At 47.5% G+C, this 27,329-nt stretch overlaps 9 protein-coding genes across 9 annotated transcripts; 1 reads left to right on the top strand and 8 right to left on the bottom strand.

Annotated features, from left to right (window-relative positions):
- Nucleotides 1-516: 516 nt before the first annotated feature.
- Nucleotides 517-2,532, bottom strand: I302_108524 (uncharacterized protein; the record flags this gene model as incomplete). The annotated part of the gene is made up of 4 exons (XM_019193708.1): nt 517-988; nt 1,043-1,813; nt 1,963-2,327; nt 2,407-2,532. 4 exons carry the CDS (start codon nt 2,530-2,532, stop codon nt 517-519), a joined length of 1,734 nt encoding a protein of 577 aa, XP_019043831.1.
- A 555-nt stretch (nt 2,533-3,087) lies between these two features.
- On the bottom strand, nt 3,088-4,902 carry I302_108523 (uncharacterized protein; the record flags this gene model as incomplete). Its single annotated transcript, XM_019193709.1, has 4 exons — nt 3,088-3,586; nt 3,660-4,175; nt 4,306-4,676; nt 4,777-4,902. 4 exons carry the CDS (start codon nt 4,900-4,902, stop codon nt 3,088-3,090), a joined length of 1,512 nt encoding a protein of 503 aa, XP_019043832.1.
- Nucleotides 4,903-5,363: 461 nt separating this feature from the next.
- On the bottom strand, nt 5,364-7,061 carry I302_108522 (uncharacterized protein; the record flags this gene model as incomplete). The annotated part of the gene is made up of 4 exons (XM_019193710.1): nt 5,364-5,781; nt 5,851-6,348; nt 6,460-6,842; nt 6,936-7,061. The coding sequence occupies 4 exons, from the start codon at nt 7,059-7,061 to the stop codon at nt 5,364-5,366; spliced, it is 1,425 nt and encodes a 474-aa protein (XP_019043833.1).
- Nucleotides 7,062-7,822: 761 nt separating this feature from the next.
- I302_108521 (uncharacterized protein) lies at nt 7,823-10,858 on the bottom strand (the record flags this gene model as incomplete). Its single annotated transcript, XM_019193711.1, has 7 exons — nt 7,823-8,002; nt 8,083-8,241; nt 8,309-8,842; nt 8,959-9,120; nt 9,208-10,033; nt 10,201-10,541; nt 10,676-10,858. The coding sequence occupies 7 exons, from the start codon at nt 10,856-10,858 to the stop codon at nt 7,823-7,825; spliced, it is 2,385 nt and encodes a 794-aa protein (XP_019043834.1).
- A 547-nt stretch (nt 10,859-11,405) lies between these two features.
- On the bottom strand, nt 11,406-13,848 carry I302_108520 (uncharacterized protein; the record flags this gene model as incomplete). The annotated part of the gene is made up of 6 exons (XM_019193712.1): nt 11,406-11,519; nt 11,564-11,734; nt 11,821-12,312; nt 12,386-13,109; nt 13,203-13,651; nt 13,732-13,848. The coding sequence occupies 6 exons, from the start codon at nt 13,846-13,848 to the stop codon at nt 11,406-11,408; spliced, it is 2,067 nt and encodes a 688-aa protein (XP_019043835.1).
- A 596-nt stretch (nt 13,849-14,444) lies between these two features.
- Nucleotides 14,445-17,848, bottom strand: I302_108519 (uncharacterized protein; the record flags this gene model as incomplete). Its single annotated transcript, XM_019193713.1, has 7 exons — nt 14,445-14,696; nt 14,983-15,258; nt 15,326-15,421; nt 15,976-16,453; nt 16,522-17,271; nt 17,376-17,632; nt 17,711-17,848. The coding sequence occupies 7 exons, from the start codon at nt 17,846-17,848 to the stop codon at nt 14,445-14,447; spliced, it is 2,247 nt and encodes a 748-aa protein (XP_019043836.1).
- An 819-nt stretch (nt 17,849-18,667) lies between these two features.
- I302_108518 (uncharacterized protein) lies at nt 18,668-22,096 on the bottom strand (the record flags this gene model as incomplete). The annotated part of the gene is made up of 10 exons (XM_019193714.1): nt 18,668-20,168; nt 20,222-20,405; nt 20,477-20,758; nt 20,860-20,971; nt 21,102-21,199; nt 21,271-21,408; nt 21,530-21,656; nt 21,727-21,817; nt 21,916-21,923; nt 22,028-22,096. The coding sequence occupies 10 exons, from the start codon at nt 22,094-22,096 to the stop codon at nt 18,668-18,670; spliced, it is 2,610 nt and encodes an 869-aa protein (XP_019043837.1).
- Nucleotides 22,097-22,798: 702 nt separating this feature from the next.
- I302_108517 (uncharacterized protein) lies at nt 22,799-24,915 on the top strand (the record flags this gene model as incomplete). The annotated part of the gene is made up of 11 exons (XM_019193715.1): nt 22,799-22,851; nt 22,912-23,272; nt 23,334-23,437; nt 23,497-23,557; nt 23,624-23,725; nt 23,790-23,893; nt 23,967-24,240; nt 24,326-24,405; nt 24,504-24,521; nt 24,590-24,773; nt 24,853-24,915. The coding sequence occupies 11 exons, from the start codon at nt 22,799-22,801 to the stop codon at nt 24,913-24,915; spliced, it is 1,404 nt and encodes a 467-aa protein (XP_019043838.1).
- A 272-nt stretch (nt 24,916-25,187) lies between these two features.
- I302_108516 (uncharacterized protein) lies at nt 25,188-27,212 on the bottom strand (the record flags this gene model as incomplete). The annotated part of the gene is made up of 5 exons (XM_019193716.1): nt 25,188-25,220; nt 25,297-25,406; nt 25,535-25,927; nt 26,119-26,348; nt 26,497-27,212. The coding sequence occupies 5 exons, from the start codon at nt 27,210-27,212 to the stop codon at nt 25,188-25,190; spliced, it is 1,482 nt and encodes a 493-aa protein (XP_019043839.1).
- Nucleotides 27,213-27,329: the final 117 nt, after the last annotated feature.

The raw sequence follows: 27,329 nt of genomic DNA, 5'->3' as shown, positions 1-27,329 counted from the left end.
TGGCTACGTTACTACTAGGGTACCAGGGTATGATATGTGTTGTGAGCTGAGAGACCCGTGGATGTACAAGATAAGATGTTGATGATGTGCATAGGGTACAATACAGTATACAGTGTATAATAACACGACTCTACTTTTGAGAGAATCATGAGAATCTTCTTTTGTTTACGCGTTGTTTGTGTGTATCCTGTGTATGATCAAAAGTGAGACACTGGTACACTCTATGACTGCATTGTATCATACGACATGACAACGACACAGAATGATGCATCAACCGAGGTGCACAAAGCAGCCTAGTATTAATCGTACCATTGCATCGGTCATACATTCAAACCTTCACAAACATCATCCAGCAGCATCGCTATATCACCGACACCATCACCTATGCAATGTCCATAACCATTACTATCGTCGGTACAGTATCATCCCAATATCATAGATCACTAACTTATTTGTGCTTTTAGATTCCAGCCATCCCGAATATACCATACTACTCCCAGTTCCAACTTGATCAGCTCACTTCGCTCCTCCTCCACCCATCATCTCATCCACCATCTCCTCAATCTCCTTCCTGTGTCCGTGCAAGATAGTGATCCATCCACTTACACACCTCCCTTCAAATACATCCGAAAGTCTACCAGCAAGTGCTCTCCTACTCTCGTCCGGATGATTCACCATCTCCCAAGCGGCAACCTTCATGCAATCGTACACTGCAGGTTTCGACAACTTTGGCACCACCGCTGCCTTCCTATTCGCTTTCAAGGGCCTTCCATCAGAGAATGTGGATGATCGTTTTCGGTTCACCGGGTCAGGGGTAAAAGTAGCGGACGATGATGATGATGTATTGATGATGCCTGAGGCAGTCGAGTGTGTCGCGCCAGATGTCTCGGGTATTTGATGATCTTGATTTGGGTCCTGATCGACTGTCGAGGATAGAGGAGAGATGGGGGTGTTCTTCTTGAATTTCATCTCGGATAGTCGGAATGATCTGTGAGCACAAATCAGCCTACAGTACATTCATCGACGATCCAGACAAGCTCACCTTCTTCTGACCACAGTATCGCCAACTTCGCTTTCATCCCTTTTCTCCTGTTCGTATACCACTTCCTCCTGATCATCCACCCTTTCTTCAACGTCAGAATCCAAGCAATCGAGATCACTATACCCATCGATATCGTTTTCATCTCCAACGTCGACGCTCATATCAAGAGTTTTGACTACCTTCTCTTGAGTGGGGGAGTCGAACGTCGATGGGATCTCTGGGATCTCTCCAGTAGTGATTTGATCTTGATGGTGTTCAGTCGAGCAGGCATGTGCTTGTCGGTATAAGGAAGGCAAGCCACGAGAAGAAGGTGTAGACGACGGTTCAAGATTTTGGACCTGTTTTGGAAGATCCCTGCGGTTATACGCTCTCAACAACTTTCTTGGATCTTGAGGGGGCACCTCCAAGCTTTCGTCCTCGTGGCTGAGGAGAGGCGGGCTACCATCATCGTCTTTTTCTCGAACGATCCCTCCTTCTAGAATCGAAATGGAAGATGGTTGCGCCCTAAGTCGTTGTGGCAGTTGAGCGCCATCGTCCATGTGATCGTGATACCTGCTGTATCGGTTGACAGGTAGTTCGATGAGATTGGGATTGAATTCTTCGTCTGAACTACTCGATCGAATATGTCGGTCGTCCATTTCGTCCAATCTGAAAGGGGTGATCCCAGGCGCAAAGATGGGATCCGAGTTTGGTCCGATAGGTCTAGGACCCAACAAGAAAGGTCGGTGTATGTTTGATGAAGATGGGTTTGGCTCGTCGACGTATCTTCCTCTATTAGTGAAGCAAAATCCGGTACATCAGCACAACGACATCTGCTTTGTTTGATATGCACCCAGATGCCATAATCTCCAAATTGAAATGCAAGAGAGAGATAATCGCCAAAAGCACGATATCAATTCGAAGTCATACTTCGCACTGACCTAACCCTCCACCCACCCCAATTATCTTCCCTCCCCCAAACCCTCCCTTCCTCCAAACAATCCTTCACCCACCCCTTCTGCAAAACCACTTTCCTCCCATCCCACTCCTCGCTCCATCCCGTCTTACCCTCTGCCCCAGAAGACAGAGACGGAACAACCATCCCTCCAAATTGCTGTACCAACCTAAATGTCGCCCATCCATTCTCATCGAGCCATTCATCAGTATACCCTTTCCCCGCGGACGTAAGTATACAACCCCCACGCTTGATATTTAGGATAATGTCCTTGGGATGAGGTGGTGGGCAAGTGAGGATTATATGAGATACTTTCGGATTGATGGGTGAGGGGGAGATTGTTCCGCCGTGCTATGCAGGAAAAGGTAGATCTCACGTCAGCTTCATCGAGTGTGGCATACTGTATTGGACAGGCTATAGCCATACTCACTAGAAGTACCAGTCTGATTAGGTCACCCGAAGGATCATTGGCATTTTGAGTATGGGGTTTGATACCGTTTTTGTAAGTTGATTGAATGTAGAATATGATTCCCTCGAAGAGGGATGTATTTGCCATTATGAATGAATGGGGTTTTGTTGATACCGTAAAGTACTCGTACAGTATTTGAGGGGTTGGGACGAAGGGTTAGTGGCGTAGAGTATGACTCGATGTCGCACAGGGGTGAGGCAATGTCTCGTGTTCTGTGATGGGTGCAAGAGGACGAAGAGGACGAAAGAACGAGAGTTTGAGACTTGGGAGGGTAATTAAAAGGAAAAGGAAAAGGAAAGGAAAGGAAAGATAAGATGATACTGTGTCCCTTTTATACACATCGCATCACATCACCCTGCGTACGGTACAGTACAGTGTTCAAACAAACCGATGCAAACCATGAATATGTATGTGACCAAGACCAGGGCAGTCATTGACCGTGCATCCACTTACCTCGCAGATCAAAGGTCAAGCGACATGGTGATCAATGCATGATACTGTACGGCATATACTACAAAACAGTTCTGATAAACGCCAATATTAATACCCAAGCTACCCGAGCAGACTGCTTATTGTACCCCTTCATCTTCTCCTATCCTTTTTCTTTGCTTCAATCATCTCGTGCGATTCATCTCACCTTCATCATCTCCCTTGCAACCCCCTCAAAACCTTATCAATCCTCTCCTCATACCTCGAAAAGCTTCTCTTCCACGTAGTCCACTTCCTACCTTCGTACAACCCTTCCAACCTTGCGCTGATGGAAGCTTGCGATTCATCGGGATGTCTAAACAGCTCTTGAGCGAGTATGTGGCAAACCTCATCAGGGGATGGTTTAGGCTTCTTGCCACGGGTACAATCGAGATCACCAGTGTGGGGACGCTTTCGTTTGGGGAGAGGGAAAGCTTGACTATCTGCTAATCCGATGGGTTCGGTTTGAAGAAATGCTGAGATCGGAGTAGGAGGTAGTTGAAAGCTGACTTTTCTTGAGGAGGAATTTGACGTTGATCTAGCAGTCATTTTCAACCTGAGTTTGATAGTGGAAGGGAACTCGGTGCTGCTGTTGGTATTATTTCCGTATGTGTTTTTATCCGTCTTGAGGATGTTTACGATCTCACTGGTGGCAGCTGAGCAGTATTTAGAGCTAGACAATGTACCGAGAAGTTAGCGTACGTGCAGCCGCCTGTCCTCACCTAGAGAGAACAAGTGGTGCTCACCTAATCGCATTTACCATGCCAGAAGAACATCCTCTACTGTCCACCATGTCATTGTCCAGCTCATCTTGCTCTCGGTCCGAATCGAGACAATCCAAATCATCATACTCATCTTTTTCCTCCCTTCGCTCAATCGATAAACCATACTTCGTTCCGACAGGCTCATAGTCAGTGAGCTGGGTCTTCGTTGGAGACCCAGTATGTCTGGGAAAAGATCTTGGATCGGGAGGTAGAACCCCCATGAGAAACACTCTAGGCGGTCGAAGTTGATCTTCGGTAAAGTCGAGATAACCATGATAATCTTTCGTAGCCCAAACGATTTGAGGCAGTCTGTTGGAAGGATTGATAGGGATAGTGGTGCAAGTGTACTTTCGTGTGACCAGGTGGACAGGTTCAGAGTTGTATTCGGGTGGTTCGTACCATTCAACAGTGACCGAAGTAGGCTTCGTGCTGGGTTTACAATCGAATGGTAGTTGAGGAAGAGGAATATTGAGTGGTGGGCCGACGGTGAATCTTCCTCTACAAAAGGAGCATTGCAAGATCGGTCAGTAACATTCATGATCAAGTAGCTAAGCATTCAAAGGTAAAAGTGGAATGTTTATAATACGATATGTGATATTCAAGAGGGGAGATAGATAGATCAACCCACCTTACCCTCCATCCACCCCAATTCTGATACTCCCCCAACACCTTGCCTCGCGCAGCACAATCATACAGCCAATCCTGCTTCAACACCACCTTCCTTCCATCCCACATCTCAGCTTCTTCATCCCCATTAGACATACGGCATGTCGAGGAGAAAGGTTGAAGACGGTAGGTGGGGTCAGTGAGGATCCCACTAAACTCCTCTACCAATCTAAATGTCGCCCACCCATTTTCATCGAGATATCTCACAGGTGGAGAAGAATAGGATAACCTTCGTAGAGTGATAATCTCGTTCTTGGGGAATGTGGTGAGGGATGTAATTAAAATGTGAGTGACGCTAGGATGAGTGGGAGATGAGGATATACTGCCTCCATGCTGATTCAAGATTCTTTCGTCAGCTCATTTGTCTGTTGCTGTGTTTATCCTAGAGTACGATGTGAGGCTACAGTACGTATGAGAAAGTGGAAGTACTCACGTTCCTCACCAGGTCGATCAGATCATCACGCTGCTTGACTTGGTCAAGTGAATCTTGAGACATCTTACATCGAGGTTGGACGTAGAATGTGAATCCATGGAAGATATTGGTGGTGGGGTATGACATTAAGGGTGGTGGAAGTGGCAGCGAGCGAGGTTTTTGTATTGTATCGAAGGTGGAGATGGGATGGTCTGTCCCGATCAATGCTTTGTTAAGCGTGTTGGTGCGGATATGAAGATGGGTGGATAAACGTTTTAGAGATGATCATACGAAAATGAAGGGGGAAGAGAAGAAAGATTGAGGGAATGGCGAAAACGTGTTTTGCTCAAGAGAGAGGTAATCTTATATATACAGTATAGTGTATAGTCTGTTTTACCTCATGTCAAGTTGAGTATAATACCTGAAACATGCTGATCACAACTTTCTTCACCCTTTTTTAATGTATACTGTATGGTTGACATGAATGACGAATGCATATATATCTGTACAATACGATCCCACGACCAAAGCATGATTACCCTCCAACGATCCCTGACTATACACTCCTTGCCATCAACGATGTTGTAACTGAATCCAGGTCTATCCTCCTACATCCCCTTCATGACCTTTTGCAACTCCTCAATCTCCCCTCGATCTCTCCAATGAAGGCTCTTCCAACCTGTCCACGTCCTCCCCTCGTACTTCTCGGCAAGTCGCTTGCAGACCGACTGTATTCCTTCCTTGGGGTGATCCACAATCTCTTGGGCGATGATGGTCCAAGCGTCTATACCGATGGGTTTAGCACATCTCGTGGATAAAACGTTTTTGTTCGAGTCGAGAACAAAATTGTCTGCAAGTGCAGTTGAAGGATCTGTCGCTCGGGACGCTGAGATTGGAGTAGGAGGTATTTGAGTTGAGCACGGGGAGTACGAAGGAAGCTGATCCAGTCTCAGCGGGTTTGGCATAGTCTTCGAAATCTCCGTCTTTCTGTGTTTCTTGAACCGCATTCGTGAGATGACGAGTGGTCTGAAATGGCAGTGAGAACAATCAGTATCTTTTCAACATGTTCACCACTGTATGATTCGACACACTCACCGCTTCTTGCCTATCACAGCAGTATCAATCTCATCCCTCCCCGATTCCTGATCGTCCGGATCCGAATTCAAGCAGTCCAAATCACTATCACTGTGCGACTCGCATCTTCCTTCCAAAGGATCTTGATTCGGTGACTGAAGGATCAGAGGTGAGATGCTTGACCTTTGCTGAGTAGATGATGGGAAAGTACCACGACAAGGAACTTTAGGATCAGGTGGGAGAATGTGCTTAGGAGCTGGTTTTGGTATCTCGAGTCCATCGTGTCTGCCTGTCAGAAGACTCTCATAGCTGGTCGATCTCGTGTGTTGAGGCGGATCGACGGGATGACAGCTAAGCACAGAGTTCGATGTTTTTCCTCGATTGTGTAGTTGAGTTGGTCGATTATCAAACTCCGAGGGGGTGTACCAAGTTATCGCTCTGAGAGGCTGAGCATCGACAGGTCTATTGCTGAACGAACGATCAAGATGAGATGGGCTTGCAGCGTCCTCGTATCTCGCCCTACACACTCGGCGTATCATCAGCAATCCCTCCCCCGTCTCCAGATACATCGCCATGAGATGATGGTAGCAGATCCAGGAGCGGGATGGAACAAGAGGATCATACACTCACCTAACCCTCCACCCATTCCAATCCTGATATTCCCCCAGCACCATCTCCTCCTCTTTACAATCAAACAGCCAATCTTCCTTGAGCACCACTCTCCGCCCATCCCATCGTTCCTCCTCTCTATGCCCAGTTCCATCGTCCCTGCCCGAGGATGATGGACCGGAAAATCGTGTGGGAATGAGTACTCCGCCAAAATCCTCTACCAGCCTAAAAGCTGCCCAACCGTGTTCGTCCAACATCCGCACAGGAGGTGGTCGAGGGTAAGTGTACGAGTCGGTCCTTCGTTTGATAGTGATGATTTCGTTTTTAGGGAACGGTTTGAGGCTGGTTATGATTATATGGCTCACGGCGGGGTGAGTGGGAGAGAAAGATATTTGGCCGCCATACTACAGTATTGAGAAAATCGATCTCACGTCAGCTCATGTCACGTAACGTCCGTATATGGAACAAGGGTGAGGCTGGGAGAGAAGGTCGCTTACACCCCTCACAACTCGCATGAGGTCTTCTCGCTGCTTGACCTCTGATTGCGAATCTTGAGACATCTTGCAGAATGGTTGGATGTAGAATGTAAGTCCCTTAAACAGGGTGGGAGGGGAATGTGACATTGCGAGTGGGAAGAGATAAGAGAAAGTGGCAGCGAGGTTGTTCTTGTCTTGAGAGGTCGGGGCGGAGGGGGATCGTTTGTTGGGTGTTGAGATGAGATGTGATTAACCCAACGGTGTGAGTAGATGAATGTACGATATAGGAAAGAGAAGGAAATGAAAGAGGGGAAAGTGTCAGTACTTCGATTCATGTACAGTATTTATACAGTATACAGCCATGAGCAGTGGGTGAGGTTCAACTGAAACACACATCAGTTCAAACCTTATTCACCCTTTACCTTTACATGACTATCAATGCATGCATCCCACCATCATCATCATCATCATCACCATCATACATCATACATCATACATCATACATCCTCAGGGTACACTGAGATGACACATGCTATCCATCAGTCAAGAAGATGCATGCGGGTGGAAAAATGCATGAGAGGCTGACCTTTATTCACACCAGGGTCGCCCCGATTTATGTATCGAGTATTGATATGGGGGCAGATACTATATATGAGAAATCCAACAGAATGAAGTGTCGAGCGATCATCGATCTGACACCGATAAATAACGTTTGAGTAGTAAGAGGCATGTACACAACGCACTGCTGTTAGGACATGTTTATTACATACACGTATACAATACTGAACTGTACATGACATCTCGGGCAGTACAACATGAACCACCACCCTTCCAACCATACAAGTACCCCGAAGCCCCGAAGTACCATTCAATGTCACTCCACCCAACCATCGTCAAGCTGAGGGTGCCTACGGCTCCCAAACACTCCCCTCATCATCGCTTCCCGGCTCATCCACCTCTCCCGGCTCAACCTCCTCATCCGGGAAATCCCCCTCTTTACCAGGATACGTATACCCCAACTCCCTGAATCTCAGACCAACCTTGGATCGATGTCGATTAAAGAAGTTGAGCCATCCTCTGTCGGGGTGCTACAATATCCAAAGGAATTCTCCCCTTATCAGCACAGTGTGTAGTGCTATTTCGTATTTCATACCGAGAGATGACTCACCTTCTTGCTCAGAGCGGTTAGGAACTTGGTGCGTGGTGTTTTCCTGGGATTCCATTCTTTCATCTCTTCCACCAGGAGGGTCACGAGATCATCGATCTCCTGATTTTGCGCTTCGGCGCTCTTGGGGGGCGTGACTCTGGGCTGATATGGTAGATGGTTCTGTCAGTCGGAATGGCGGAATCAGGTTTATTACAGAATGACAGAGTGAGGGTCTCTCGCATCTCACCGTTGACTTTGTCCCGGCAATACTGGAGGATGCTTCGGGAGTGCTTCTTCGCTGTCGAGCAACCCATGGTGTCGTTCTTGCTTTTTGTCCACTGGATTCTGGTCTCCGCATCGTGCGCATGCCTGGTTTCTTGATACCATGAGTACGGGCGATACCTTCGACAGGTCTTGTGGCTAGAGCTGGTTTATTATCGCTTACGAAGATGACGCTTTCCCCATCATCGTCGTCGTCATTATCTTCTGCTTCATCGATCGCACCATGGGCTTGTTCTTGATCCTGTTCGTGGGTCATCGAGCCGAGGTTCGGATTTTGAGGAACTTTCGTAATCTTGTAGTCCTCCTCAGGAATCAAACTCTGATATTTCAAGCAATCTTCAACCCATCTCGAAGATAGGGCTACCTGCCAATTACCTCGCAGTTCAATACCGTCAAGTATATCCTCTTCCTCCTCTGTGCAATGCTGTGATTGAGTGGTGTTTCGGATGAAGATGATTGTCGAGGCGTATTCCACAGGGAGGATCATACCCCCTCCGCTCTGCGAAATACTTGAGTTAATCCTGTATCTTGTCTTGTCAAGGCAATTCGTTTGTGTGTACGAGAACTTTCTCGACCATGTCAGGTGAAGGGCAAATAAGATCGATTGGGACATACCTTGATGCAGAACTCCGTAGCAAAGCTTCCTTGATGTACCGAGAAAGTCATTGGTCTACCATTCGTAACGAAGATTCTCCCAATATCTGGCTTCGTAGCAACAGTTGCACTTGCTGAAGGAGTGACAGATTTTGAACTTGAACTTGATTGCGATCGTTTCACCTGTAGGGTACGAAGGTAAGGATACAGTCTCAGTAAAACATGCATACGGAGTTTTGATAATGGCTACATATTAGACATCGTACTCACCGAAGGGCTACTCTTCCGCTGATCCTGCGTTCTCGGACTTCTTAATGGGCCTGGGGAGATTTGTGACACTGCGGGTACCGCAGGAGAGGTGGCAGCGTCCCTCTTTGATCGTGGAAGCTTTGTGCTAGACGTTCCCTCCGTCTGCATTACTGGCGGGATGGGTTGCTCCTCAATGGGAGTTTGCAGTTTCCTGCGCTTTGCGGATGGTCGTGGGTCCGAGGGTAGAGACTGTCCTCCATTGGTGTTATAATCTCGTTTCTTCAGAGATACCTCCTTGATCTTAACTTGATGAGACGACTCGGTCGATGAGATTGGCGTCATGGTTATAGCCACTTCCGCAGTCGCTAGAGGTGAGTCGTCTCGGATGATTAGTCGACCGGATTCGAAGGGTTCCGTAAGGCTTTGCTCCTCTGATGAGCCAGACAGAAGTTTAAGCGGCTCGGATAGTCGTGGGTGAGCTTTGTTCGTTGTCAGAGCCCCTGCCAGCGCGTTCCAGCTTTTGGGCATTGCCGCTTTGTCTTGTTGATCGTGGTAAGACGTAGATGAGCCAGCCCGTGGTCCGGTGGGTGTATTCCTTGCCCAGCTTTTAGGTGGTATAGCGTCATCTCTCATATCATAATCAGACTGAGATCGACCGTCTATCGGTGGTCTAGGTTGATATGCCGATGTTACACGTGCAGAGTGTCCTACACTCGACGTACCACCCGAGCTCATGTTTCGCGCGAAGTCTAGATGTGCCTTTGATACCCCCTGTCCACCCATGTCGATAGCTTGGATAGGTCGATTGTCTGGTATGTACCTGCTTATATCTGGGAAGATACGTGCTCTAAATATATCAAGGACAGACATCAGCATTAGGTCGTCCGGGTACTGTAGGATTAACAACGTTGAGTTTCGCTTGTCCATGTCCATGTGAGATTTATGAGGATTTGAAGTCTGGTATTGAGGTCATCTGGATCAACGTTGGGAGGCAGTGAAGTGAGGATACATCACCTGATATATTGTCCCCCCCAATCCCCCTCCTCCTGACCCAACACCTTCCTAGCCCTAACACATCGTTCAATCCACCAGAACCTCAAAATAGGTTTCTCAGCTTGTTTGATCACCTCCATATTCTCGCTCAAGTGTTCCCCGAAGATCAGTACCAACGTGGGGATGTCCCATACTCTAACTTCTTCCTTGGTCTTGGTATTGTATGATTCATTCAGGATTTCCTTTAAGTTGAGGATGCTCGAATGGCCATGGTCCTGATTTCGAGCTTCTTTATCTGGGGGTACGAGGATGTGAGTTACGCTTGGGTCGGTAGGTGAGGAGACTATTTGTCCGCCGTTTGTCTGGATATCATTTTTCGCATTAGCTAGATATACTTGTGAATTCGCGGATATGTCATGTTTCTCCTCTTTCGCGTGTGTTCCGAGTGGTAGATGTCCTCGAAGTAGAGGATATAGGATGAGAAGGTATGACTCACAAGTATATCCTGCCTGACCTGTAATTCACGCCATCTCTCACCCAAATAATTCCTCTTGAAATCGTGCATGTAAAAAACCATATCATCGAACAAACCAAGTCGATTATCCTTGAACTTCATTCTCTTTGTCGCCGACGGCACCGCGGTCATGGAGATACTAGAAGGGTCGACCATTCTGAACATTGCGTATATAATTGGACAGTATGAGCCAGATCATGTACTTCAGTATATGCAGAGATAGAAGATGGAAAGAGCATGAATCGGTATATATACCTTTTCTTTGGGCCTTATCCGGTATGTTCGACGCTCAGTCATTAATCCTTGTTTCATGTGCTACCTCGATACCCACATTGTGCACTGCTTCGCTCTCATGTATACACACGGACAGGCGGAGCAGTATCCATGCTTGTGTTTCCCCACTTGAGCCGGACATCACACATACAAAAGGGTCGAGAACAATAAGACAATCAGAAAATCATGCTCGGACACAAGCGCCGATCACTTGGTTTTGCGGACAGGAACAAAAAGAAGTTTGGGACGTTTCAGACCTGTACCCTGAGTAGGCTTATCAACCTTACAACGGTGTTACATCAAGACTACTGTAGTACATACAACTATCAAGGTCACTACAAACATGAAAGACAACGATACATGGGGTTACTTCCACTCCAACCCAACCAGCAGAAAAAATAATCCACCTGGAGATCGTGTGCATTCCAAATTTCCACCATCAGCATCCCTTCTTCCGCCCCTCATGCAAATAGGTATACCCCATCTCCCTAAATCTCGATAACACCTTCGTCTCATGTTTCTTGAAAAACTCGAACCAGTCTTGATAATTGTGCTATACCTATCATTAACCCTGCCGTGCTGTAGCTCTGCACTTACCTTCCTTTCGAACTCTAACAAAAACCTCGTCCGAGATGCTACCTTCATGTCCCATTCTCTCAGTCCCTCTGCTAATAGTGATATTCCCTCTTCGATCTCGTCTACTCTTACAGGCTGACGGACCGGTGTTCTTGGTTCAGAGTCCGCGGGGTCACTACCTGTATGACTATGCTTTATTTGAACCGTGATCAGCAACTTCCTTCGCCCAACCTCCAACCAACACTCCTGTCTCTGCAGACCACTCAAAAGTTACTCACCTCTGTCATATCCTCGTGATGGTCATCGGTACTCCGTGCTGTTTCATTCTCTTCTACTTTCCTTCGCTTTCTTATAGGAGACATCGGCGGGGTGAAATCGCGCATGCGCTTCTCTCCAGTCCTTGCATTGGTCTCGCAAGAGCCTGGACTTGTGACTGTCCCATTCGCGCCGCCATCGGTCTCGTCACTGGCAGTCTCGGCAACATGGCTACCGCCTACATTCTTCGTCTCCTGCAGGCTAGGTATCGATTTGGGCACGACGGGTGCTCTGGCAATAATGTACCTCTGATACGCACTCAATCTCTGCTTCTTAAGACATCGATCGATCCACAGGGACGAGACAACTCTCTGCCGACCTCCTCTCTGAGCCACCTCGTTCATCACCTGCTTTTCCTCAATCGTTAAATCTGGTTTGGGGTCGGACTGATCGTGCGGCCGGGGGAGAATGAGATATTGAGCTCGATCGGGAGGTAGGATGCACCCTCCTCCGGCCTGAGCGAGAACGAGAGTCAGCTTGTGTGCATTTCTTGCCTCTTCTATTCCATTGAAAGGGGTGACTGCTCACCTTGATGCAATACTCCATAGTGTAGTTGCCACCGTACACTGCAAATGTCAGTGGTATGTTATCATGGACAAATAGCTTATCGCCACTTGGTCTACTCGAGCTTGGTGCGGTGGGCCTTGCGCGTCCCTCGCTTGCGACTTTTACCGCTTTCACTGGTTTTCGTGGATCTGGTGCCAGAGTGGGAATGCTGCTCAGCGATCTGTGTGCTTGGGCAAGCGGAGGTGAATGCTGAAGAGACAATGGGGTCAAGGGGCTGTCGGGTGGTTTTTGACCATCCTGCTGGTTGGCATGTGAGGGTGATCCTGGCTTGCCGAGCTGTGGTTCATTGAGGAAGCTTGTGGATTGGCCAGGGGATAGTACCTTGAATGCGACTGAGCTCAAACTAGCTTCACTAGGAGAAGTAGTCGAACCGATGTCAGGTTCTAAGTGTCGCGCATTCTTGACTGGAGGGTATGTGTGCTTAGCCAGGTGGTTCCACCTGTTCACATATGATTTTGATGCGTGCCCATGACTTTGACTTTGATCGCGAGGCTGATAGCATTTCGACGGCCCAGGCGCTTGCTGAGATATCGATGGTCTTGAGCCGGAATTCATGTTCTTTGCGAATTCGAGATGTTCCTGACTTATCTTCCGACCACTCATCTCCGTATCCTGGATCATGAGCGGTTGATTTTCTGCATTGTATCGGGGTATCCTGCCTTTGAATGTCTCCAACACTCTTCCTCTAGATTGGTGTGCATCGTCAGCTGCCCTCGCCTACCATATGGCGATCTACTTTTCTTGCTTGTGTTTTCCGAGAGGAACGCGAGCCACTCACCTCAGGATCTGTCCACCCCAATCATCATCCTGCTCTTGCAACACTCGTGAATACTCTACGCACTTCCTCACCCACCCATATCTCAATACCGGCTTCTCAGCACCTCTGATTTCCTCATAGGTCGATGCGGAGATACATTGTCCGAAATGTTCGAGCAGTTTCGGTACATCCCATTCGCCTGACAATGATAACTCCTGACGCTCATTCTCCCTTTCCATAAAGTACTCTTCATCCTCAGGTTCTAGATATTCTCGCGGATTTATCTCGGCTTGGCTATTTGCTGAGCTCGTATATAGGTCGTACTTGCAAAATTTGTGGAATCGGGTAGAATGGAGGTTCACCAAACTTGATTTGTCCGAATCGCGTGCTTTGATCTCTTTATCTGGTGGGACCAGTATATGAGTTACTGAGGGGTTTTCCGGTGAATATTCGATGTCGCCTCCGTTAGTCTGGACAGATGTATTTCAGGTTTTCGATCAGCAATTCGAAGCAGGTTCTGTAGGGGAGACGAAATTGGGCTGGAACGAACCATTATCTCTTCCTTGATTCTCAGGAGTAGTTTACCTGATCCTTCGTATGTCCTCCCCTCGGAATGGACGTAGAATACCATACCCTCGAATAAGCCTGCCTCATAATGGGAAGACATGCTGGCTATGTATGAGATCGTTTCTAGTGATAAGAGGGATTCAGAAAGCTACTCTTGAGGTGTGAAATGATATGGATTAGATGGTGAAGTGTCATGAATGTCAAGATGTATTCCCAGAGGGCGGTTCATATATGCAATCGCCCTTGCTGTGCACAAACAAGCGCTGGGAAGTCTTCCATATCAACAAACCCCTCAAAATACATATTCCTCTCACACCGGCCCAGAAAAGGGGATGTATACAAAAAGGTTTCCTGTCCGCTGTCCGCTGATAAACGGGCATCTCGTCCGCACGGAAGAAGCTGTTCGGAACCGAACAACAACAACAGAGAATGTTTCATTATGATGTGTGGAATACACTTAATGCTTATTGTCCTCATACACATCATACACATATCCTGAAAGAACAACCAAAACGCGTTGATCCGAGCGTTTCGGACTTTGTTATTATTGTCCCCGCTGAGGTTGGGCGCGGTACACAATCTACAATCTAAGGGACATGTACATACAATTACATGAGACATATATAGGTATTGACTATATACACCTCTGGGCCACGAATACGATCACCATGGCCAATTCCAATGTCTCACAAACGACTATCGACAAGGATGAAGTTGGACTTCATATCTCTCCCCAATTTTCCTAATCCCTCCCTCACCATCATACTCCTCATCGCTCCCCAATTCAGACCCCAGCTCCAATACCTGACTAGATTCTTCAACAGCCTCATGACCGATCGTGTTCGGACTATCATCCTCTCGTTCCCTGTCCCTTCCGGCTATATGTACCAACGCTGTGATTTCTCTTCGATATCGATTGTAGAAGCTTGGCCAGCTACGATATGGTTTCTGTGTATTTTCAAACGTCAGCTACCTCCACTAAGCAAGTCATAAGTCTTAAACTCGCCTCATCATTCAACCTTGTAAGAACCTCTTTGATCATCGCATCCCCTCGTGCCGACAAGCGTTGCGCTACCATCTGTAAATCCTCCAATATCTTCTCTCGAGCTAGTGTATCGGACTGGGCCTGTATGACTTGCTGCATGTCATGCTACATCATCCGAGTTGCCATCAAAGCATCAGATCATCTATCAACATTAGTTAGAAGCAAAAGTAGTGAAGGCAGTTGACTCACCCTCCTTTCTTCAGCTAATATAGCTGCTCTCCGTTGCTTAGGCAAGTCCCCTTCAGATAACCAAATAGAGTACGGTCCGTCATCGGGCAGACATCCGTCTTTGATGGAATCTTCCACCCAAAGGGACGATAACACTCTTTGACCCCTTTCGAAAGCCTGTCTGAACAGCTTAAATTCCGCACTGGTCCTTGGAGAGAGGTCTTTCAGGGATCGATCGCGGTGAAAGAGAATGATGTCGGCGTGCGATGGGTCTGTGGTACAATGTCCACCGTGACTCTACTCAGCGATATGAGTCAGCACTTTCATCTTTCTGGAAGAGGGCTAAGGGACGAGGGATACTGACCTCGATCAGCCCTACCAAATCCGGCTCTTGGGTGTTGACGTATATCACCATGTCCACGAAAATACGGGCAGTATCTCGAGGGAAAGCTGTAGGACGCTGGGCAGTAGACGATATATTAGTAGGTTGGGTATTGTATGGCGAAGAAAGTCTTGCACGTTTTTGTGTTTTGCCACCGTAGAGACTTCTTTTGGTGCCATCAGTTTGGCCTAAATGACATATCAAAACAGGTCAGCTTGGTAGTTGGACCTTTGTCCGGACACCTGAATACCAGCCTGCTAGCAATTTGGGAACTTCACACTGCATGCATGCAGAGTGGTACAAGGGGGCAGAGATGTTTAAGCTCTGCCACCTTCATTTTGATGCAAAAAAGCGGTTTTTAATAGTTGTTGCATGACTATACAATGTCTTGCACCTCATATTTTGCCTGACCGGCGTTCAATTCACTTCAGGCTGCTGGAGCAGGTACTTTCAGCTTTCCTTCAGCTAACAGCATAATTTTGGTGCATGTCTGGCATATCAAAAATACTCGATCTGACCCTCTCAAGAGAAGGGGCTGCGGTGGCAAAACGCAAAAACGTGCAAGACTTTCTTCGCCATACAATATAGTGATGTAAACATTGACAAAGCAGTGTCTTGTAAATGAAGCTTACATGTGAAGAATTACTTGAGGAAGCTGAGCTTGAAACTGCCTGCACGGGATCGTTGATACCATTCGACACCCTAACCGATCTCGTCTGTCCAGCCTTGACCCTCAGCTCTGGTCTCATCACGTTGGCCGCATCCACCATTCCCAGCATTGGTTGATCCACGACTGTGGTGAGGTCCGAATAACAACCATCCCGTGGCATTGTTTCGTGATACTCGGTATTCGAGAACAGCTCCATAGCAAAGTCTCCATCTTGGTCAACCATTTTCCTGCCGGAGTTCTCGTTCCCGAAAGGTATATTCTGAGACTGTTCATTCCAGTACGATCGGATCGACGCAAGCTGTTCCTGCACCCTCGGTAGGGTAGTCTGCCATCTAGGTGTTTGAATCTCTGGACTTGCCGACCCAACGGAAGGTATCAGAACTTCGCTGGTGTTGCGATCTCTCTGGAAGATAAGCTCGGGAGTGAGTGAATGATTGTTACTAAACAAATGCATGCATTATCTCAGTACTGTTGACTTATACCGCCATACCAATGGTAGCCCACTCACCCCTTCGCTCGGACATATAACTCCGAATCATCCGATTCGTCTTCGTAGTCCGAGTCGAGACAGTCTAAATCCCTATCATTGTAATTATCGAACAAGTAGTTGGTTACATCAGTCGAGGTATGGCTATCTCGAGGGAGGGGAGTATGTTGATCATTGTACGTTGGGCGACCTTGCTCCTGTGGACAACCAGTGTGATTCGTAAGGGGGCCATGACCACCATTATTCTCGGTATACATAGGGTTGTTATTGCATTGCTTCGCTGGTAGAGCTCCAATTGGTGGATGAGGTACGGGTGAAAATGGGGGTCGATCGGGCGATGTGGTATGACTTGATTTACCCGGGCTGATCCTCGCTGATGGTCTAGAGAACGACGATGACGATACCCCAGGGTATTTGAGCGAAACGATGGGATACGGGTGGGATTGTTTCTTGTTATGTCGTTTGCTAGATCTTCGCTCGGTAGAGGTATCTGATATACTGGTTTGTTGAGGCAATTGAGCATGAACTGATCTAGGATGAGTTGTCGACATGGAAGGTTCAACGAACCGGGATCTGGGCCTGGGTTTAATTGAGAGATTATGGTTGGTTGTAGTTGAGGATGATTCACCAGCGGAGTTCGGATAGATACTGATTAGCTTATCACTGTCCATTCGTATTCTTGAAGGGTTTGACGATCCAGCGATAGCTTGATCTTGGCCTGGCTGAGCATCACGATACACCTGCATTTTAGCCAATTTCGGCTTCCCAATGCTGAAAGCAAAATCTCATATCAGCTCGTAAACCCTCAGGACGTTACTTCTCGCCGCCATATTCGAGCGAAATGACAGGAAATTGAGAAATACATTTTGACTAACCTGATCCTCCACCCACCCCAATCATCTCCTCCATTCAATATCCTACCTCTGTCTAAGCAATCTCTGATCCACCCGCTCTGCAGAATCACCTTATTCTCCAAATTGATCTGATCAAATCCCAAATATCTTTGAAGCTCTCTTGTGATCGTCAATCCATCCTCTCTTACTGCAGCGGTGATGCTATTTGGATCACAAGGTATGATGATATATTGTACGTCGGGGTGAGTGGGCGAGGGGTACAATTTCCCTCCGTTTAGCTACGTCAGGATACCTTACTCACATCAGCCATACTGTTTTGGATAGAAAGGGTGGATATGTACGAGAAGAGAACTTACGATAATCTGTTCCCACATGTCCAACTCATCTTCACCGGTATCCTTACCGTTCGAGGGTGAGTATGACCCAAGATGAAGAGAGAGGACGTAGAATCCTTCACTGGCGAACAATAATCTTGTTGGAGGGGGAGATGACATCGCTCCCTCCCTCTTATCGCGGAGTCCAATCTCTGGGGTGATACGATGTGTAAGATGTAAGGAGAGGGATGAGAACGATCTTGAGTCAGTAGCGTTCACTCGAGAAGAGGTCTCGTTATTGATAAGATACTGTATGTCGTTTCACCCTATCTCCTCTGCTCTTCAAGGTACAAGGTTTGTAGTCGAGTACAAGATGATGAGATATGAGGTGTGGTTTATGACGATCGTCTGAGTCAATAATGTCAATGCGACGAGCCAATGAAACAAGAGAGGGAGAGTGAGAATGGCTGTCAGTACATAAAGTAAAGAACTATAATGTGATCCAATCGATTGATGGTGTCCAGATAACTTGTATCCTCGTTGTTTTATTAATTCTTCTTAACTCATTGATACGGTATGATCCTGATTTTGATCGTACCTGAGTTTAGATCTTTGCCTCTCATTCTAGGGTGGAGACATAATACAATACCATACATATCACAGGTCTCTTACATCTTTAGGACTAGAGTAGATCCTTTCGACGTGGTCTGTGCGCATTGGTAGGATTAACTTACAGTATTGTGTTGTGTTGTGTTGGCTTGTGTCGTGTCGTGTCATGTCGTGTTATTTGGTTCCGTCTTCCATCTCATCATATCATTCTCGCTTCCCTATCCTCTGTCCTCAATCGCAAACAATCATATCAAGATTCCAATTCATATTATCAAATCAGAATTATACATATATCATATACCATATCCATATCAATATACCAATATACCAAGCAGGCCATTCTAATTTGCATATCCATCCTCCCCTATCTTACTCCCAACGCCTATCCTATCATATCAACGATCCCCCCTGTCCCTGCCCACCACTCCCAAACATCCCAAACTGATTCATACCCTGCTGTCCTCCCTGTCCTCCTCCCTGCTGTTGTCCACCCTGGAGGTTCTGCCCAGCAAACGGACTTCCCATGCCGAATGGTCCTCCACCCGTACTTCCCATAGTCCCGAATCCTGTATTCTGGCTGTTCATCCCCCCTCCGCCATGGGAGGACGGCCCAAGGCTCCCGAACATCGATTGTCTAAATGGATTAGGAGCGTTCCCCCCACTCATCTGGGGACTTAGCCCCTGACCTTGTGCGGGTTGAGTGGAGAAGGGGAACCCGGTAGATTGAGGTTGTACGCCCGCACCTGGGGATTTTGTCGGAGTAGATCCAGGTTCCTGGATTGGAGGTAAGCTATCTAAGAGTTGTGATCCGAACGAACTAGTGGGTTTGAATGGTTTGATTGTACTTCCTCCATAACCCGTTTGTTGGGGTTGTAAGAACCCTCCAGTAGGTTGGGATGAGAGGGAAGTGACGCCGGTAGGTTGGGATGATATACTGCCGAATTGCGATAGGGGGTTCGTCGAGTTTGAAGAAGGTGATGAAGGTCCTGTACCATTCGTATTGATCGACCCAGAGCCAAATTGCGATAAGAAGTCGTTATTCGCATTACCGTTAGATTTCGACGAATCAAATGTGAATGCTGATGCTATATCTGACATCCCTGAGGCACCATTCTGTTGTTGCTGTTGCTGTTGAGGTTGTTGTTGACCCCATGGCGAGTTGCCGTTACTTGTAGACGGATGTTTGTTCATATTTCCCATCAACAACTCGTTCATAGTCGGTCCTTTGGGCATTTGAGGCACTGGTGGAGCAACACCCCCAGCAGGTGCGAATGGGTTCTTGGAACCCGTCATCTGAGCGGTGAGAGGTTTCGGTTCGTTGGCTGTGTTGGTAGTGCTCAAGGCGGGGGTGGAACCGGGTCTTTGAATTTGGCCGAACCCGTTAACCGTAGAATTATGACCGAATGGAGAAGCAGGTTGAGACATTGCTCCTCCGGCTGAGCCGTTCAAACTGGACGTATTCAACATCATACTCTGTCTGAATGGATTGGATCCAGTAGCTTGAGGCTGTAAGAATCCGGTTTGTTGAGGCATTTGCGGTTGAGGTTGAACGAATCCAGTCTGCTGAGGTTGGACGAACCCTGTTTGTTGGGGTTGCATGAATGGTTGTTGTTGCGATTGAGGGAACATCGATTGTCTTTGACCTCCTCCTCCAAATGCCATCATACCCGTCTGTTGGGGTTGGAGCCCTTGCTGTTGCTGCTGTTGTGGAACACCGCCGAACGCCATCATACCCGTTTGTTGAGGTTGTAAGAACCCTTGTTGCTGTTGCTGACCAGGGAATCCGGTCATTTGAGGTTGCATGAATCCGGTCTGCTGAGGCATCATCATTGACTGACGGAATGGGTTGAACTGTTGGCTGTTGTGCATGGTCATTTGGTTGTAGTTCATCCTGGACACATAGATTGTTAGCTGGCTTTCGAACAGATGAAAGAAACAGCTCACTGTTGGGCGGGTCCACCGAACATGGTAGGTTGTTGATCGGTCTGTATAGAGTCGAAGAAGTCTTGGATCTTCTGAGATGATCCTGGAGGTGCAGATGCAGGTGGTGGGGAGGAAGGTGCTGGAGCGACAGCTGGAGCGGGGGCAGAGGATGAGGATGCAGCTGGTTTGGTCTCTTTCACAGGTGCTGTGTTGGCAAGATTCTTACACTTAGCCACTTTGCCGTTCGGCAGAAGACAGGAGATATCGCCGACTTACCCGCTGGTGACGGACTTCTACCCGATTTACCTTCCACCACTCCCAAACTCCTCTTATATTCCAACCTATTATTCTCGAAATTCGGATCGTTCAAGTACTCTTCCAAAGCTTTCACTAATCCCGTAGGAGCGTGTTTGAGATTGGGTACTGGAACGTTCACGACATGGTTCAACTTCCTGGCTACACCTAGGTAATCTACCACTCTGTCGGTCTGCTTGATGAATGATTTGTAGATGTCGAAGGAGTCGGTGGCGTCCGTTTTGGACATCTCGAAATAGTGTTCTAATCGTTGGGAACATATCAGCTCAGGTATATTCGCAGGAGAATGCGTGTGTGATCGAGCTGATAGGACTAGGGCGATCATAACGAAACAAAACACTTACCGAGGATGTTACATACCCCTTCGTTACCCGCTTGGAAGAGTACCAGCAGATCTTTGACCAACATGCGGAATGCTAGTACTGTGTTCTCATCTCGCAAATCGTCGTCGTAGAACTGGATGATTTTCGAAGTCAGTCGGTCAGTCAATCCTCTCGCATGGGACATCGCAGATGTGATTCTAATATAATCTGCTCAATGACAGCACGAGCAGATCTCAAATTGTATGATGGCAGCGATAACTCACTCGACACTGAATCAGACTATCCAAAATCTTCTGCACATATTTGACTTCCCTCACCAACCCTTTCTCCACGGATAAGTGTCTCAACTTCCTTGCTTTGGCTATATCGCGGATATTTCAAAAATTGATCGCATGAGCTATTCGGTCACATCGATATTCCAGCTCGACTCACAGCTAGCGGAAGATCCTTCGCTTCGTCTGTTCGACTCGGTCTGCATTTGGACCAAATCGTGTTTAAGGTCTTTGAAGCATTTGATTCGGGAGTCGAGGTATGCTGCGTAGGCTGAGAGACTTGCTGGAGGTTGGAAGCCTGGTACGAAGGGAATATCAGGGGGACTCTCATTAACATCTCAAGTGTGGAGGCTGTGTATGCGATATGGTATATCGACGGACGGCTGTGTGGTGAGATGATGTAAGAGATGGAGGCTCACCCTCAAACCCTTGTCCCGATACATTCCTCAATTTCAGTACATCCTGCCTTGCCAATGCACCTAGGAATTGGTCTGTTGATCCGGATCTCATCATTTGATGTATCGTGAGAAGCGCTTTGAAGACGACCTGCAATTATCCAACATCTCATTAGTCAAAGCAGATAACTCGGTGCAATGATTAAAGTGTTATTACTCACCACCGCATTGGCCTCTCTCAGTCTGAGGGATAGTGAACGTATTATATCTTGCAAAGATCCATCGTCGGAGTACGTCGCTGCTACTAACACCCTGCAAGCACAACATACATTAGAGACGAGATAAGATGGTATGTGAGTTGTATCACTGAGAGGGGGAGCAGCATGGTTCATTCAGATGATTGGACGTACTCGATATACTGTGATATATAAATAGAGGTTATCAGTGAACAGCTCATGACATTATACCTCAGACTTCCTACGAGGAAGGAATGTAGATGCAAGGGGACCTCCGCACACTCACCTTTGATTTCGGCGGTGCATTCTTGGGCTTACAAGCCAACTTGACTATCTTATCTAGATTATTGGACATCCTGGCTGTCTATCTTCTTCGTGTTCTATTCGAGTACTAAGTCGAATTGAGATGATCCTGACAAGAGACTAGATGTGTTGGACGATGGTGATGATCTGATGATGTTATTTAGTGTATTACGCTGAGGATGCCTTAACACAGCTCAGACAGAAGTCGCCTGGAGTGCACGATAAGAGAGCCAAAGGTGAAGCGAAGCAGGTGGAGACGTCGGCCCGGTGTGGTGTTTGTGTTTGTTGATCTTTTGCGGATGATTGTTGGTGTAGAGTTGGACTGATATGATCTACTCTATGCTACTCTTATAACGATGTGGATAGTAAGATGGATCAAAGAGGGTGTTTACTTATGAGGGGTGATATGATATGAGGATGTCATAGCGTGGTGGGTGCAATGTGGTGCGAATCATAGTGAATGATGTGGTGATGTGCAAGGAGAGAGGAGAGTAAAGGAGAGGGGCTTAAGGGTAATTCGTATTACGATACAGGACGGATTACGTATTACTTACTCCCTATCACCGCCGTACTTCATCTCGACATGGACATGTCAACAATCTCCGTCCACTTACCTGGCCTCCACTCGAACCCACCTTCAATTCACTCTGTCTAATCAACCTCTCATCATCAACATTCCTCGTGTTGCTTTCTCTCTCTTCCTCTCTCAACCCCCATTCAACCCAGTATACTACACAGACTCACTATCCGCAAAATGGACGTAGATACAGACATAGCCTCCCAGCTCGACTCAATCTCATCAATCTCGTATGTCTCCGCTCCCTCTCTACCCCCTAGACCCAAGCCGAACTAACAGGGAGATCATAGCAACCAGAAAGAACGTACTCAATCGTACCTCTCCCTACTCACCACCCTTCTCTCCTCGTCACCTCCCTCATCCAATGGACTCATCACATTCGGTCGACACTTCACCACCTCCACATCCATGGCGATGGTAGTAGGCAGAAGAGTATTGGGATCGTACGTCATATCCCTCTGTGCGGGGACAAGTATGGAGAAGAAGGGTACCTCGGCATTACCTCTTGATGAAGATTTGACCAATGATCAACCAAGACTTGAGGAGCTGGGACAGGAAGCATTCAGTGGTGAGAAGGGAGAAGAAGTTAGACGAGATGTTGTTGAAGGAGTGCTGGGAGGTGGAGGGTTGAGTGGATGGTGCGATGAGCAGGTGAGCTGAACAGTTCTCACAAGCGATGTCGGATGTCAGCTCACATGAGGTATGAGAGTAGACAACAGTACTTCGACACTTGCATTCGCATCTGCTACAATTAGAGGAAGATTGGCTGGGAGCTGCTAAAGCGTTGATGCAGATTCCTTTGGAAGGTACTTCCAGGTAGGTCCAGTTCAAATGTGCTTGCTTATGGCCAACCGAAAGCTGACGATATACCGTAGGCTTATATCTGATGAAGAGAAGTTGGCAGTGTATATGAAAATAGTCAGATTACTTCTCGAGGTGAGCTGTTTCGACCTTTCCCATTCACATGACGAGAACGATAACTAATATATCTTTATGACACAGTGTGGGGAATGGGGATTGGCCCAAACTCATTTCTCGAGAGCTTCGCTGTTTATTCACGTTACTAAAGATAAAGTGACGAATTTGTCATACAAATTATCTCAAGTAAGCTACATATTGTGAGCCCCAGGAACATGACAAACAAAGCTGACATTTCATTCCCCCATAGGCCCGTCTATTCGACTTCTCAGCAAGATTCAACGAAGCTGCTCAAAAGTATCACGAAGTATCGTTCGACAGTGCCGTAGCAGAAGAAGATAGAATTCAGATGCTGTGAGCTTTTCTTCTTTGACAAGTTACTTCAGACTGTCGCATAAGCTGACTAATGGTATGATTTCGGCCTTAGTAAAGCAGCAGTCACAACCTCCATCCTCGCGCCCTCCGGCCCACAACGATCACGTGTTCTTGCGGCCCTGAACCGAGATGATAGAGTTCATACTTCCATCTCACCTGCGCTGGTAACGATGTTACGAAAGATGTTATTAGAGTATATTGTACGACAGGAGGAGATCAAGGAGTTTGAATCTTCTTTGGAGGAACATCAGCGGGCTAAAGTGGAAGGTGGAGGAACGGTGCTGGAGAGGGCGGTGAGGGAACATAATGTCAATGCTTGTGGGAAGGTGGGTGTCTCCCATCTCTTCAGCTAGGAATGCATCGACGGGCAAGATCATTGCTGATTTGGAGTTCTGGGGATATTTCGCATAGGTCTACGATAATATCAGCTTTGAGGCGTTGGGGAATATATTGAATTTAGATGCTGATTCAGCTGAGAATACAGCTAGGAGGTGAGTCGATCCCTTATCTTTCGGTTCATTTCTCGCTATAACAGAGCTATGTATCGTAGTATTGTGAAGGGTACTGATGAAAATGGTTTAATCAACAGGATGATCGAACAAGGCCGGTGAGCTACCTCGTCGTCATAGTATATCGAGCAATAGAGCCCAGCTTACGGTGGATTCGTCTGTACAGACTCAGAGCATGGATCGATCAACCCCTCCATCTCCTCTACTTTGAATCTCGAACTGCCCACGATACAGATGCCGAAGCGCAGGGTACGGCCGGAGGATTGGGTATCGAAAGTAAAGAGAAGGAGATCGAACCTAGATTATGGAGTGAGAGGTGGGACGATAGGATCAGGGAGACTAGTACCAAGGTGGGTTGAGCTCTTTGCCTGGACAGGACAGCGTACTGTTGAATATGATAAGCTGATTGGGTTCATCTGATTACTATAGGTCGAAGCGCTGGCTGAGCAGATCCATCAGAAGGGTTTGATACATGTTGTACCTGTTGCTTAATCATTTGTCACAGGGTGAATACATTAGGAAAGAGAAACAACACTTTCGTCAGTAGTGTCAACTCGAACGACCAGTACGAATGAAGAGGAACTAAGAGGTTATATTGTATATTATCGAATTAGATGTGTATAGCTATAATGCATTTTCACGTTTATGTACCATGTTACTGACTGGTCCTACTCAACTTAGGAAGTTATGGGGTATAATCTTATCTACTGAAAATCTTTTCTAACCAGATGACGTCTCTCTGCATGACTTGATTCAGAGCGAATCTACAGATCGGCCAGAGCTTCAGCCAGGACGTGCTACAAAGTGCGAACAATACGATCAGCCACCTTTCTCGTGATCGTCGGCTCATTCAGATTGGTCAAATTCACTCACAACCTCATGCGCTCCATCCCCTTGAGCATCCTTGAAAGCCTGTACATCCCCTGTCAAACAGATTGTATGGGAACATTCACCCCCAGTGACGAAATACGTCGGGACGGTGTCTACGAGGAATGCGCGGCCTCAGTGTACGATCCTCGAACATCTCCTCTCGAGTCGTCCCCCCATATCTCATGTCATATGAGACAGGTCAGACCAGAAGAGAGAGAGAGAGGAAACAGAAAAAACTCACTACCATCCGAATTAACATACTGCGCCAACAACTTCCCAGACCTCGGATCGACCGTCCATAAAGTATCTTGGGGAGTACCGAAGGACCCTTGGTCTATTGGTAGATTGGAGACCGTCCCGTGAAGAAGGTTCGTGGGATCTGCTGAGCCGACAGGTAGACCCGATCCTGATTCGGAGAGGGTTGAGGGGTCCACAGGGAGGGTGGGGAGGACAGAGCCGCCTGGTCTGGATAGGAGCTGTTTGGGTGCGCCGAAGATGTTTGAGGTATCTGGGATATTTGAGGTGGGGTCATTGGGGATGGGAAGATCCGAAGAGGGGTCGGTGGGGAGGGAGAGGGTTGAGGTGGGTTGGTGGATTAGGGCTTGGAGGTTTATGTGTAGGAGACCTGAGGTATCTGCGTGATAACGGATAGAAGAGGAATTAGTAATTGGTAGCTCTTATATTCCGACAATCTCATCTCATCTCATCCAAGTGAAGGATGTGGTTGGAAAGTGAAGTGGCGTTCCTGCAGCTCGTAACAGCAGAAGAGATTCCACAGGAGTATCATCCGATTTAAACAATAGAAAGAAAGTACGCGGAACTCACCCTTCCACCCCATACCCAGCGGCGCATAATTCCCATCACCCCTCCCCAAATCTCCTGACGAGGGATCAGAGCTTGTCCGATGAGGGACCGCCGCTAATAGTTTTTTGGGACCTTTGAATGTCGAGTCGTCGTCGTCGGTCGGATTAGGGGATATGGCGAATGGCCCGTTCGAGGGATCGGTGGGCATGGACATTTGGAGTGGGGATGCGGGGGTGGGGGAGTATCCGACTCTGCATGGTGATGTCAGCTCTTTGTTTTAATCAAACCGTATCTATCCGACGGTCATGTTTCTTTTTTGGCTGACCATTTATGGGAAGGAAAGTTTTTGGATCTGTCTCTTGACGGTAGACATAGTTTTACGAAGGGATTCACACTCACAATGGATTATCATCCCCCTGAGGAACAGTCACCAACCCCATATCACTCCCATCATCAGGATTCATCATCCTCATACCGTACTTCTTAGCCGCGAGGACCCGTCCATTATTGATATCGGCATTTTGGTCGTCATCTCCAGCTCCAGCTCCATCTCCATCATCCTGAGATGGGTTGATATCGCCAGTACCATTCCCAGGAATGGAAGTCTCAGCGATACTCCCATCCTCAGGGGTAGGTACCACCCCATCGTTCATACTAGGAGACTGGAACTGCGTCGCATCGACCACCGGCGTCTCATTCCCATTTGAAGTGGGTATCCCGCTTCTTTTAGCGGGCTTACCGCTCATTCGTCTTGTGGGAGGTAGGATCCCCAACCCCCTTCGCATACGCTCAGCATTGGTCATGCCTTTTCCCCGGCCTACTCCTGTGCCTGATCTGAACCCGCCTGAACCGGTGTCAGGGGTGTATCTTCCCCCTCCGGAGATATCTTGGTTCACCTCGGGTACAGAGCTCGAGGGGGAGTCGAAAGTTGGTGCGCTTGGGAAAGTCGGTGAAGGGACGTTGAGTTGAGGAGAAAACGTGGGGATAGGGGAGAACGTGGCTGATCCTCCTCCCTGGAGAGAGAGGGCTGGTGAGGGAGGGGGAGAGTCCACAGGGAGAGCGCCTGCTTGGAGGCCTGCGAGGGCTAGGATGGGGAGGAGACCTACTAGAACCATTCTGGTTGACTTTTAGGTGTTTGAGAGTAGAGAAGAGTGTGAGGGTGGGATATGGTGGGGGTGTGGAATTTGAAGCTGAAAAGAGAGAGTTGGTTGATGATAAGAAATAGAAAGTGG

This window comes from Kwoniella bestiolae, chromosome 7 (genome assembly GCF_000512585.2).
Source record: "Kwoniella bestiolae CBS 10118 chromosome 7, complete sequence".
Classification (NCBI taxonomy): domain Eukaryota; kingdom Fungi; phylum Basidiomycota; class Tremellomycetes; order Tremellales; family Cryptococcaceae; genus Kwoniella; species Kwoniella bestiolae.
Note: the sequence above shows the minus strand (reverse complement) of the source record. Positions and strands in the feature narration are given on the sequence as shown.